Raw genomic sequence first — 12,659 nt, forward strand, 5'->3', positions numbered from 1 at the left:
TAACTAATAGGTAAACATGACTCTAATCCATCAATAAGTTTAGAGTTCCTCTAAGTCTAAAGAGAATCAGCCACACATACTTCTAGAAACAACAAAAGGCAACAAATAATGCATCAAAATGGAGAAAAAAAGCTTAATCAAAGTAATTTTGGATGAAAATCATTAATCTTTCATAAAACTCAAGCTTCTCCACCTTAGCCATGGTGTTTTTCTCTCTTCCTTGGTCGATTTCTAGTTGCTAGTTTGAGCAAAATCAAAGAACGATGAGCCAAAACATTCATAATTTTAAAAACATCAATTTTTCACGGAGCTGTGCGTTTTATTAACTGATGCTTATGCTCCAACATAATCGGATTACATTGCAGCATAAATCACTCTGTAGCTGTTACTAGGCATCACGCTGCGGCCTAATTCAAAAGTGCCATAGCTTAAATCCTGCTTTTTCTTCATCTTAAATTTTTACTTATATATAGCATTTTGACTCTTAAGTTAGATTACCCTACACAAAGCATAACATTGTTAATGCAATTCTAGCTCAAGAAATCCATTTATTTTAACAAAATACTAACAACTATCTCTTCTCATATTCAAAAACACCTTTCTTTGCTTTTTCTTAAATAATAGTTTCATTTTCTGTCAAAAATACTTAGATGACTCTAAATTAAATTCAAAATTCTCCAATAACACGTGAAAATATTTAGAGTCATCAATCTCGCTACTTACTTGAGGTATTGATGTCTTTTGGAATCCTTTACTATCTAAATTTTGATATATTAATGAAAATTGTCATGTGGTTATGTTGTAAACAAGTGAATATCTTAGAGTTGTCCTTGGTTGGATCAAGTGTTAAATTGTTGAAAGTACTGTTTGGACCTGTCTTGGGAAATAACAAAGAAATTGGTGTTTGAAAAGAGTTATGATCCACTAAGGGTTCATTATATCTCCACATGGATATATTATTTGAGATTATGCCATCTAGGGAGCCATGCTTAACTTTTAAATACTCTTATTATCATAATATTGTTTATAAACTTGTGACATTCAATGAGATTTCATTAAGTACATTTTATTTTAGGCATTTTTTTTATATTACTATGATAAAGCTATTATATTATGTTTAATCCTTTTCTACTATGGTGGATCTTGTCCTACTATAGTAGTCTAATTGAGAAAGGTTAATGTAAAGGAAAATTTTTTTTATCACGATAAATTTATAAAAATGATTTTATTTTTTTATTACCATAGTAGTCTCTTTTCTATTATGATAGAATTTAAAATATTATCTAAAATCTTTTCTACTATGATAAAGTTTTATTTATTATGGTAATATGTTGAAAAGAAAGTCTCACACTTTATCATCATGATAGACCATTTTTTATCAAATAAGTCTTTCATGACTTTAGTTCGATTAAATAAATTTATAATTTTATGAAGAATCTGTGTGAAATTCAAAAATCACAGCTAGATCTATCAGGATATGAATGTAATTTAAAATTGGGATACAAAAAAAATAATATTCTTGTTAAAAGTACATCACATCAATTAAGTAATTTATAATTATTTCATTAATAATTTATAACTATCACTTTAAATTTTTACACTTATAACTTTACATATTTAATAGTTATATTGATAATGTATTACAACTTAGAAGTAAGAACAGCTGAGAAATAAATTTTTTTTTTTTTGCATCCTAATTGTAAATTATACTCAAGTCATTATGATTTTTTAATTTCATGATATTTATTTATAAATAAATTTATTTCACCGGATCTATACATAATTTTTCCTAAAAAAAAAATACTGAATGGGCTTCCCGAGATTGAACTTGATGGCGATGGGCATGAATTAACTTGAATGGCTTGGTGTCACACCTGGCTTCCCATAATGTAATTTGTATAAAGACGATAGATACTGAGATAGTGGGGATGAACTGGGGCAAAATAGGGGGGGCGGCTGAGAAAATGAATCAAAAGCACGCTTGATATCCAAGTTGAAAATCTAATCACTTTGTAAGAGTCTTAGGCGATGCTGGAAAGGTGGCGAGTGCGAGGAACTTCTAGAATTTTAGCCTGACCAGCCCCAGGGGCAAATCGCGTCTTTTTTCGCAGGGATCAATGTCAATATCTGCATTTATGCCAAAAATGCACAGTAACATCCCCATGAAAAGCTGCTCACTGATATATTATTTGATTAGTTTAATTAGGCCCGTAATGGACTCACGGATCGACATTGATGAGCCTACAAGAACTGCCCACATCAAGAATGGACATGGACCTTGATTAGATGAAAATCATACATCCGTAAGTGAAGAAATTAGATTAAAAAAAAACATCAATTAAAAAAATAACTCCATATAATAATGTATTGAAGCCTCATCGTATGACCCAGAATTGTTAATTTCAAGATTAAGTTGTTAATCTGAAGTCATGTGTTACTTGATGAAAACAAGCTCCTTACGGTAATGTTTATATTCTCCATTTTGCACATCTGCAAAAGTGTTACCAGTCATCAAGTTCATGTTCTCGACCTATTTTAGAAAAAAGTTTTCAAGGAATCATTTCGAAACAGGAGAGTAAGCAGCAGATAGTAAAATGACGGATAAAACTGAGCTAGGAATGCATCGATGAGGCCTTTAAAATAGCTTCAGCATCTAATCAATTCTCTTAATTTTCTGTTTCACTCTTCACTTCACGCGGAATCAATTCATTCAGAAGTATCAAGCATGTCACATTCAGAAATCTGAATCGGAGCAGGTTTATAGAAAATGAGCATCAACACATTGTCACACAGGAAGATGTCAACTTTGTCTTGGACAGTTTGCTGACGCCAAGGCAAATGCCTGAGTGCCACATATGCACATTTCATTAACATTTCCATTCAAATACAACAATTCCTTTTTTACATTATTGTGGCATTTCAGTCAAGTTACATTCCTGAACATTCATAAGCCTTCCAGCGACGAGACTAACTTACAGAAGCAAGTGCCTCTAACAAGGAAGCAACGAACTGCATTTGGGTGTCCTCATCTATTGTCAAGAACAGAGGCACATGCACAAACAGGGATTTTATCCCGCTTTGCTCTGCAAAACGAAGAGAGTGATAGTACACGTAATTGCATACGAACCTGCCAGCATCATCAGATGTCATCACATCATAACCCTTCTTTGTCAATTCCTTCGTGATTTCCTCTACAGGAAGAGATGTCTGCACAATAATGTGAACATAGTAAATCATAGACCACTTAATGAATGTACCATGCGGCAGAACAGCTGAAACAACGTCCTTTATGTGACCATGGATTAAAGTTGCCGGTCCGCCGGCCATCAAAAACCAAATGAACAACTCAGACTATTTGCTATCAACCAATATGAGCTGAACTAATGAACGTTATGCTACAATAGGTTTACACATTAGGCTTCAAGCTTAAAATAAGTACATAATGTACCTCCCGCGTTCGCATGATTCCTCCATCCGAAGGAACAATTGGGACTTTCTGCAACACATGAAAATTTAGTGAATGTGTGCATATTAAGATAGAAATTATTAGCTCTAACGGCTTGATAGGATAAATTAAACATGATTGTGCAATTACTATCTAACCTGGGGCTTCCATCCCATTTCATCCGGGCAACGGAAAGTAGCCTCATTGACAGCTTGGTGCTCTATAGCAAACCTTGTTGCTCCACTGTTAACCCCAAAATGCAGCTATAAATGTAATTAACAATCCAAAAGTAAGTTGAGGGAATTAAAAGAAAATTGTTGAAATTACTACTGATTCAATATCGATGAATTCAACAAAAGGAAACATCTCAGTGAACTAAGTACACGATTCCCTTTTTAGCTCAAACTTATACTATGCAGCATATAACATGAGCACTAAATTGTAAAGTCCATTTTCAGTTTTCCGTTTGTTGTAAGCTAAAACTTTTAACTCATACAGCTATAGAGTCTTTTAATTGAGGCCCAAGTCTGCAAGCTTTAAATATTAAGAAACTAGACAATGAAGAAATCACTCCATAGGGCATCATAATCTAGTGCTGACAGAATAGCTTGAAGGAACAGAATTTGAAAGATTAAGTTTCCACAATTCCCTTGCCGGACCCTTTTTTAGGCCGTAACCTTGAGATCCTCAATCTTTCACAACTACAATCTCTAGTCCAGACTTAGAACAAGCAGGCTCTAAATCAAAATGTCCTCTATAGTTTTGGTTTTAGTTCAGTTATATGCTAAGCATTTTTTACGGGGAAGAAACCAGAGCTTAAAAGTCCAATAAGAATCTTTGATTGAGAACCACAATAACGAAGAAATCATCATGCTTTTGCAATCATAAGGGCAACTCACCCATATAATTTTACGGGAATTGGAAGATTCAGAGTCCTTGGGGCTAATGGAAGATTGCAAAGTCTGGTATAGGGTAACAAGGGCTCCTTGACCAGCAGTCTCCAGAATGCTACAGCTCCCAATGACTAAACCTTTAGGTAAGCCCTTCTTCTTCATATACTCCGTCAAGTTATTGACAATTGACTCAGTCGGATTCTCTGAAACCCCATGGAATTTCTTGAAGCCTGTAACATGAACAGTTACAGTTGCTGGAGGACACTCAGACCCCATCTATCTCTGATAATTAAGCTTAAAATTTCAAGCGTCAGGTTTCCAGATACCTGCATAAAATGATGTGTCATTCTGAGTTAAGGAGGCATAAACTGAACTGGTTATCTAAATTGGGAACCACATCCATGTATATATATATATATATATATTCCTCGATCCACCGTCACGAAATACTGTAATAAATAAATACTAGAAGACGGCATGCGGGTTCGTACTTTTTACTTGTTCATCACGTAATAATCCAATAACTAGTCCCCCTCCCCCTCATTTTTTTTTTTGGCCATAATGAGAATCCACTGAAAACTAGAAGGCTTCCACAGGAAATCGAATTATAGCCGGTAGAGAGGATGTATTTTTATGGGGGAAATATGAAAGAAACGGAAAGTTAAAAAGCTAACAAGGACGTTTGATATGCTATAGAATATGAGATAGACGAATCAATTTAAAAAAAAAAACTAAAAATAAATGATAAGGTGAAATCCCTCAAACACCCTTAGTCGATCAGAAAATGAATGGCAAGAATCATAATCATCGGCAAGCAGAAGCCCATAAACATCAGATCAGTAAACCAGATGTTGGCCAAACAAAAAGGATCAACCGGATCAGCAAAGTGAGGTAGATCATCAGATCAGACAAATCAAGAAATCAACCTAATATCAGTCGGAGAAGAGAGGGAAGAACCGGCCGGAAGCAAGACCGCTAGAGTGCCTCTTCCATGGGAGATTTTCCGGGAACCAACCGGTTTAGAGTAGGCTGAAAAAGGAAACACGGCAACGCTTTGTCTTTCCTCGTAAGAACTAAGAATCCAAATAAAACATTTTTGCAACCCCTGCTATCCTATTCCTAACGTGTCAGCATGCCGAGAAAAAAATGGGTCGCAAATCCTAAAAGCTGAGTTCGATTTCGATGATTATAGCATAAATCAGCAAGGATCTGACTCATAAAGCGTGGACGCACATGTCTAGAGCCAGATAACACCGTTGACTACTGAATTCCCACCGAAACCTCTTTAAACTAAAACACGTTGCCAAGACGCCATTCGAATAAAGCAATGATCAGACACGCCTGAGCGATCAAAATCGAGGATGACAAAGACCCAGAGATTTTTATTTCCGTGAGGAATCACTTAAGTTGAATCAAACATGTTTTCTGAGAATTTAAGAAAGAAGCGCACTTTTTTTTTTTTTTTTTGGCCCAGAAGGAAGCGAACTTGGAGCCTTTTCCCTTACCCGTAATCTTCCAATAGTTGAAAAGGTAAACAGAACCCCACAGTCTTGACTACTCAGAGTAGATGAACTCGTTAGGATTCCGACCAGGTTTAGAGAAAGAGAACGGAGACAGGAGAAGACAGAAAGTTCCAATACAACAAAACACTTGGTAATGGATGGTGAAGGACACGGTGAGATTTGAATCCTCTCCCTGTTCCCTTCCTATACATATTTTTACATCTAATTATTAATAAAAATTTGTGATCTTATTTTTAAAAATATTTAAATAATAACAATAAATAATTTATTTATTATTTATTATTTTTTTGACATTTGCCTTTGCCACCGTTGAAAAATCAACATTAACAAGTGGACACCAAACAGAATTAAAGGAGGCACAAAAGCAATAATGCATATCATTAGCATTCAGGACATTCTTAGTGACCAATTCCTTCAATTAAAAATTAATTTCTTAACTCAACAGAGTGATAGATTCAAAGTTAAGTGGTTATCTCCTGAAGACGGATGAATCGGACTTGACATAGATGGCTCCACCAATAATTAAAGTGCAACTTTGTATGGCAGTTTAATCCGACATGGAAAAAAAATTAGATTAAAGGCTTCTCCAAATACCTTGATTACCACACAAGTACGGTGGCAGAGCTTATGGACATCTTGGAAGGACTTAACATTTGCTGGGTGAAAAAATTTGATAAAGTTAATGTCTACTCTGACTTTACAGAAAGCGCTCGCACTTATGCGCAATGAATTCTCTACGAATCACCCCCTTGCTGCTACTATCAACAAAATCAGAGATCTTGTTATGAAAAACTGGATGGTCACTTTTGATCACGTTTTTAGAGAAGCAAATAAATGTGCGGATTGGTTGGCTCACCAAGCTCCTATCGAAAGCCCTAGAGTTCATATTTTCAATACTCCGCCTCTTGGTTGTATAAATTTCATGTACGCTAATATGACACATCATATCACATAGCACGGTTTACCCGTGGCCTTTTATTCAAAAAAAAGAAGCAATAATGCATATGGTATAGTTTTTTATAGAATGGGATTAGGACACTCCCGTCTCATGTTTCATTTAAAAAAATTGTTAAAATTAAATTTTTATCTCATGTTTTGTCTTATTCTAAAAGTCGTTTCATCTCATTAAGAATTAAAACAAGATTTAAACTTCCTGTCATCTCGGCAAAGCGGATAATGTGAAAAAAAAGTCTAGATAATAATATTCATTAATTAAAATTTTAAATCACATAACTTATTAAGTTTAAAATTAAAATAACATGACTATATAAATCACAATATTTATTAAATTATATAAATCACAACTATAAATGTACAACTTAAAGTCAAGTATGCATGAGATATAACACATTATGATAATAATTATAAGTGGTCTATAGACTAAAAGAGCAATAACAATAGATAAACTCGGCACAGCATCAAGGCATTTTTTTAATTAAAATTTATTAATCCAGTGACTCTTTTAAAATAAGGTAAGAAATACGATATAAATAAAAATTATTAAATAAATAGATATAAAAATAAATTATATTAATATAATTCATATATTGTATAGAAGGATATTAACATATACTACTTATTTTATATCATTAAAATTAGTAGTATAAAATTTTTAGTTTTAAATAAAAATAGAAATTATTGAAATTATAATTAATATAAGCATAAATTATATTAATATATTTAATATATTTAATGTATATTTTTTAAAATAAAAAATATATATATATATATATATATATAATTTTTGAGATAGAACATGCCAAAAGCAATCTTGTATTTTGTTTCGATTATTTTCAAATTAAGATGAGATATTTTTTGATATGATTGAAATAAAATCAAGTCAATTAAAATAGATATAAATTAAATAATATGGAGGAATAAATTTGTGATTGTAGAAGCAGTGGAAAGTTGTTGGACTTCATTTTTCCCTTTTCTGATGGCATCAATTAAGTGCTTCCTTTGTGGCTCTTCACAAAATCATCAGCCACGAGAGAGAGGAAGATTCCTTTCGCCGCTGTGTTTCTGTCGCACGTTAAAAGAGAAACTGAGAAAGGCATCGTGGTTTACTTAAGCCTGAAAATAAATTTAGACTGAAAAAAAAAAACACAGACTGTTTTATTTGGCTTGAATAAAATTAAAAATTCTTATTTTAATTCCTAAAATATAGTCTTTTTATTTTATTTATAAATTATTTTTAACATGTTTCAGTGAAATAAAAAAATATCCCATCTAATTCTATTTATAAGTTATTTTTAAATTTTAATTATTTCACTGAAACTAATAAAAAATAGTTAAATGATTGATATTGTTTAGAAAAAGAAATAATTATCAAAAATTATGGAAGGACAAAATTGAAAGAAAATAATTATCAATCAACTTTTTATGCAAATTGACTAGTAAAAGTGAATATGAATTCTTTATAGAAGATAACTTGTGAATATGATTGAAGGAAATATAGCTCATTAACTTTGTCCAAAAATTCAATAAATTTTTAATTTTACTCATATTAAATATACATATTTTAATAATATATTTTTTTCCTTACCAATATTTAATGTTGGAAGCATTGGGAAGTTGAGACTAGGATTTGTATTAGAAAAACCTACAAATACAATGTTTGATACAATCTTCAACCTTTGAGTTTGGTGAAACTCATGTAGGTGGGATTAATGAAACCCACCGTTGAGATGGTATTGAAAATCTAAGTTTGGGATTGACTTTGCTTGGACCAAAATACTCTCCATTTTGAACAAATGTATGCCTTTTGTTCTTCTACTTTTCCAACTACTTCCATCTCATCTCCACCTTTATCTCTGTTGCCTTCTACTCCTTCTCCAATCTTGCAACCACTGGCATCTAGATCTCACAAACTTTGTTGCCTTCTCCTTATCCAATCTTGTAAACACTGCCCAATAGATCTCACAACTGTAATCACTAGATCTCAAAGCTTCTAGCAACTACTTTCGTCTCTTTCTCTTATAGGTCCGACCTCTGTCTCCCTCCCTCACAGCTTCAAATTGGTGCAACAGTGTTTGGGAGGAAGTTATTAAGCATCAACTAAGTTCAGCAAAGGACACACATTGATGAAGGGGTGGTTGATGTGCCAAATGCAACAAAGATGAACTTGTTTATGAATAGAGGCAATAGCGTGAAGTGTGGTTAGAGAACTTGGGCGGAGGCCTCTTTGCATCACAGTGGTCGCTCTTTGAGAGAATGTGAAGGAGAGTAATCAGAGTTAAGGTCTCCACAAATATTATTTGATACCAAACATAATTTTAAAACCTAATTCCCACCACTACTACTAATATTAATTTCAATATCAATTTATCTAAATTGAGCCCTATGTACTAAACAAGACCTAAGTATACTTCGTTGTTTGTTATGACAATTATGAAGTAATTCATTTTTTATTAGACCATATCTATAATAAAGATATAAAAAATTTCATTGCAGTCGACGGTTTTGGTGACGTGAATTTTGTTTTTTACGCTAGGTGACGTGAATTTTTTAATGAATGTAATTTTTTTCTTAATTTCCTCTCATGTATGCTAAACAAATTATTTTCATTGACGCGCTCCATGGACAGTTAAGGTTTGAAACTGGAAAAGCTTTAGTTATATATATATATATATATATAAGGCATAATATTATAAATATTAAAAGAGAACTTAAATGGACAATAAAAAGACATAAATTCAAAATATTAAAACTCATCCAATCAAAAAAAACTAGAAATAGAGAAGAGGTCTTCTTGCGTGATGCGAGTATCCACTGTGTGAAAAGCATGAAAATTTATGTTGTGTATATTATCTTGAAGGGTAAAATTATTATATAGGATTAATGTTCAATTTTATCTTTATACTTATTTTTTAGGAGCGTTAGAACTATGTACTTTTAAGTGGAGCAACTTTATTCTTAAATTATTTTTTTAAAAAGCAAAAAAAAGTAAAAAACTCTTTTATTAGTCAATCATTAAATTTTCTGTTTTTTGTTGATATGGCACATGTCTGAAACTCACACACAGTGACAAGTAAGAATTTAATCATATTCTTTAATGCTAATTTGCTCATAAATTCTTTTTTTTAGAAGCATTGACCACCTTAAAGTCTTTTTCTAAGAGCGTTAGATACCCTGAAGTCTTACTAAAATAAATTTTAATAAATATTATTAAAATATTTAATAATTTAAATATTATTGGTTAAAACATTACACCACCCAATTTAATATTTTAATAATTTTTATATTTTTAAGTCTTACATTAAAAATGAAGGAAATGAACCTCCAAATTAATAAAGAGATTTTTTTTCTCATCTCCCTATTTTTCTCTTGTTAAGTAACTTTTTTGTATAATATTAATAAAATAAGCGATATATTTTAAATAAATATTTTTTTATATATTGTTAGTCTTAATTTTTCATGTTTTTTATTTTACTCTTAACTATAACATACAAAGGGTATTAAATTTAGTATAACATTTTAGAGGAAAAACGTTATTCGACCAAAAAAATTACAGTAAATGACCTAAAAATTTAAATAATTTAATTAATATTAAAAATATAAGTAAGTTCTAACACATGAAAAAGGTGTAACAATTTGGGTATTATCTCAGAGAAAAGATCAAAGATCAATGTATAAAAATAAAAAGTCATCTATAAATTTATAAAATTCTAATTTGAGTTGTTAATATTTTAAAAAGTAATTTATAATTTTTAAATGAATATTTATAAATAATAATATTTAAATTATTAAATATGAAAATATTTAATATTTTGACAATATTTATTAAATTTTATTTTAATAAAAATTTAAGGCACCTAATGCTTCTAAAAAAAGACTTTTAAGGCCATGTTTGGAACAAAAAAATGAGGGTGTGAAATCGGCATTAGCACTGATTAATTTCAAGTTTTTATGTTTAGTATGAAGAAATAAAGATTTTAATCCCAAACTCAAATCCCATCTAGGTAAGATTATCCAATACTACCCACTCCCTCATATTGAAAAATCAATCTTGGGATTGATTTTTTTTTTGACAAAAATGCCCTCCATCCCTCTCATCTCTCCCTCTGCCCTTTGCCCCTTGCCTCTCACATCTCCCCTTTTACCCTTTGCCATCCTCCTCCATCGTGCTCCCCACAGCACAATGGTGCTGTTAAAACTAAGAAGAAGAAGAAAGGCGACGCAAGGGAAGTTTAGTTGAGCAAATCTGGAAACATGAAGTTGCAAGCATGAGGCTTTCACCTAAATTTGGAGTGTGAATGTGAATGTAAAAAATGTAAGGCTTTTGCACACAAGGGATGAGAAAATGGGTACCCTCCTCAATGATTTCAATAAGAATGCCCCTTAAGTGGTAAGAGGATTGCTTGTTGGCCATTGTTGATGCTTGGCTACTTATGGAAAGAGCACCAGAAGAAAGTAATCAATGAAATGTGAGGAAAGAAAGAGTGGAACAAGAAATGTGTGGATGTGAGAGAGAGAAATTTGAATATATAAAGCAAGAGATAGATTTGAATATTTTACAGGAGGAGGAAGATAAAGCGAGAGATCTGGCAGGTTGAAGTTAAGAAGGAGGAAGATGAGGATTGTTGAGTCTTTTAGCTAGTTTTTGCTACTTTTTTTAATCCCATATACCAAATATAATTGTAAAACTTATTTTCAGTTCCAATCCCACTCTCATTCCTATAAAATTCAATGCTTTATACCAAATAAGGCTTAGATACCCAGCACTCCTGCAAAAAAAGTTATGGGACAAATTAGCTTGAAAGTAAATGGTTTAAATCTTACATGTCACTATATGTAAAACAAAAGGCAGAAAACAAAAGGGTATTTTTGGACCATTTACTTTAATGGCCACATCAGCATAAAACAAAAAATTTAATGGTCTCCTAACAAAAAGGTATTTTTGGACCTTGAAAAAGTACTTTAGGGAAAAAAAATTAATCCACATAAAAGTATAGGATGTTCAATACTAAAAAAATAAGTATAAGTGTAAAACTGAACACAAATCCTATAATATAAGTTCTTTCATTATTTTAAAGTCTTCGTGCGTTTCAGGAAGAGTCACATTCTGTGATTTCATTTCACAGAGAGGATTATTTAAATTTTATTATATTTTTTCTTTTATTTTTAAAATATTACATTTGAATAGGGGTATCTTCGCTTATAATTGAGGAGAGCAGAATGGGTCAAATCCATCTCCATCTAAACCTAACGTATTCCTTCACTCAATCAAAATGCATGATGCCGCATAGTTTGCTCTCAAGCAATCAACTCCAATCACTTACGTTACTAGGCCACACCTCTTACGACGACCTGTGTATTATTTCAAGTCAAAAAACAAGTCTTTTTTTTCAGTGAAATATTCCTCTAATTAAGTCTTAAATATAACAACTACTAATTATTTCATATATATTTTCTTCGATACTTTCAACTTCTCCCCAAGACTAAGGAAAGCTGATGATTGTCTCATTAAAAATGTTAAAGATTGAAGAAATCTTCCTATCTGTTCTTAATTAAAAGCATCTATTTTAAAGGACATGCTACCTCTAGTTCTATTTTTAAGATATAGGAAGATGAATTTTTCTACCATAATTGTGAAGCGTATCGTTGTTTTTTCATTGCAAGTCTTTGCCTTTACCCCAATTAAATGTTGGTGCATGTTATTTAAAATTATCTCAAGTTTTAATTCTCGCTCATTCCTTTGTGAAAAGAGGTGAAATTAAAATTTTATTAAATTTTTAGACCTGGTGATTAAGTTTCAAGAATTTTCTAATTTCAATAAAATATGTTGAGAGTAATTTA

The 12,659-nt window shown here is 31.7% G+C and overlaps 1 protein-coding gene across 3 annotated transcripts; it reads right to left on the minus strand.

Moving 5' to 3' along the window:
- Window positions 1-2,796: 2,796 nt before the first annotated feature.
- LOC129306341 (uncharacterized) lies at window positions 2,797-6,025 on the minus strand. 3 transcript variants are annotated; one of them, XM_054946887.1, is made up of 5 exons: window positions 5,844-6,025; window positions 4,345-4,664; window positions 3,604-3,708; window positions 3,449-3,496; window positions 2,797-3,207 (listed from the first exon to the last, which is right to left on the minus strand). In XM_054946887.1, exons 2-5 carry the CDS (start codon window positions 4,612-4,614, stop codon window positions 2,968-2,970), a joined length of 663 nt encoding a protein of 220 aa, XP_054802862.1. In that variant the 5' UTR covers window positions 4,615-4,664; window positions 5,844-6,025; the 3' UTR covers window positions 2,797-2,967. The 3 variants fall into 3 exon arrangements, with proteins under 3 accessions (XP_054802862.1, XP_054802871.1, XP_054802880.1); XM_054946896.1 differs by lacking the exon at window positions 5,844-6,025 and adding an exon at window positions 5,572-5,830; XM_054946905.1 differs by lacking the exon at window positions 5,844-6,025 and adding an exon at window positions 5,265-5,560.
- Window positions 6,026-12,659: the final 6,634 nt, after the last annotated feature.

Source organism: Prosopis cineraria, unplaced genomic scaffold (genome assembly GCF_029017545.1).
Source record: "Prosopis cineraria cultivar Desert tree isolate PC_DT_omini unplaced genomic scaffold, ASM2901754v1 PC1, whole genome shotgun sequence".
Classification (NCBI taxonomy): Eukaryota; Viridiplantae; Streptophyta; class Magnoliopsida; order Fabales; family Fabaceae; genus Prosopis; species Prosopis cineraria.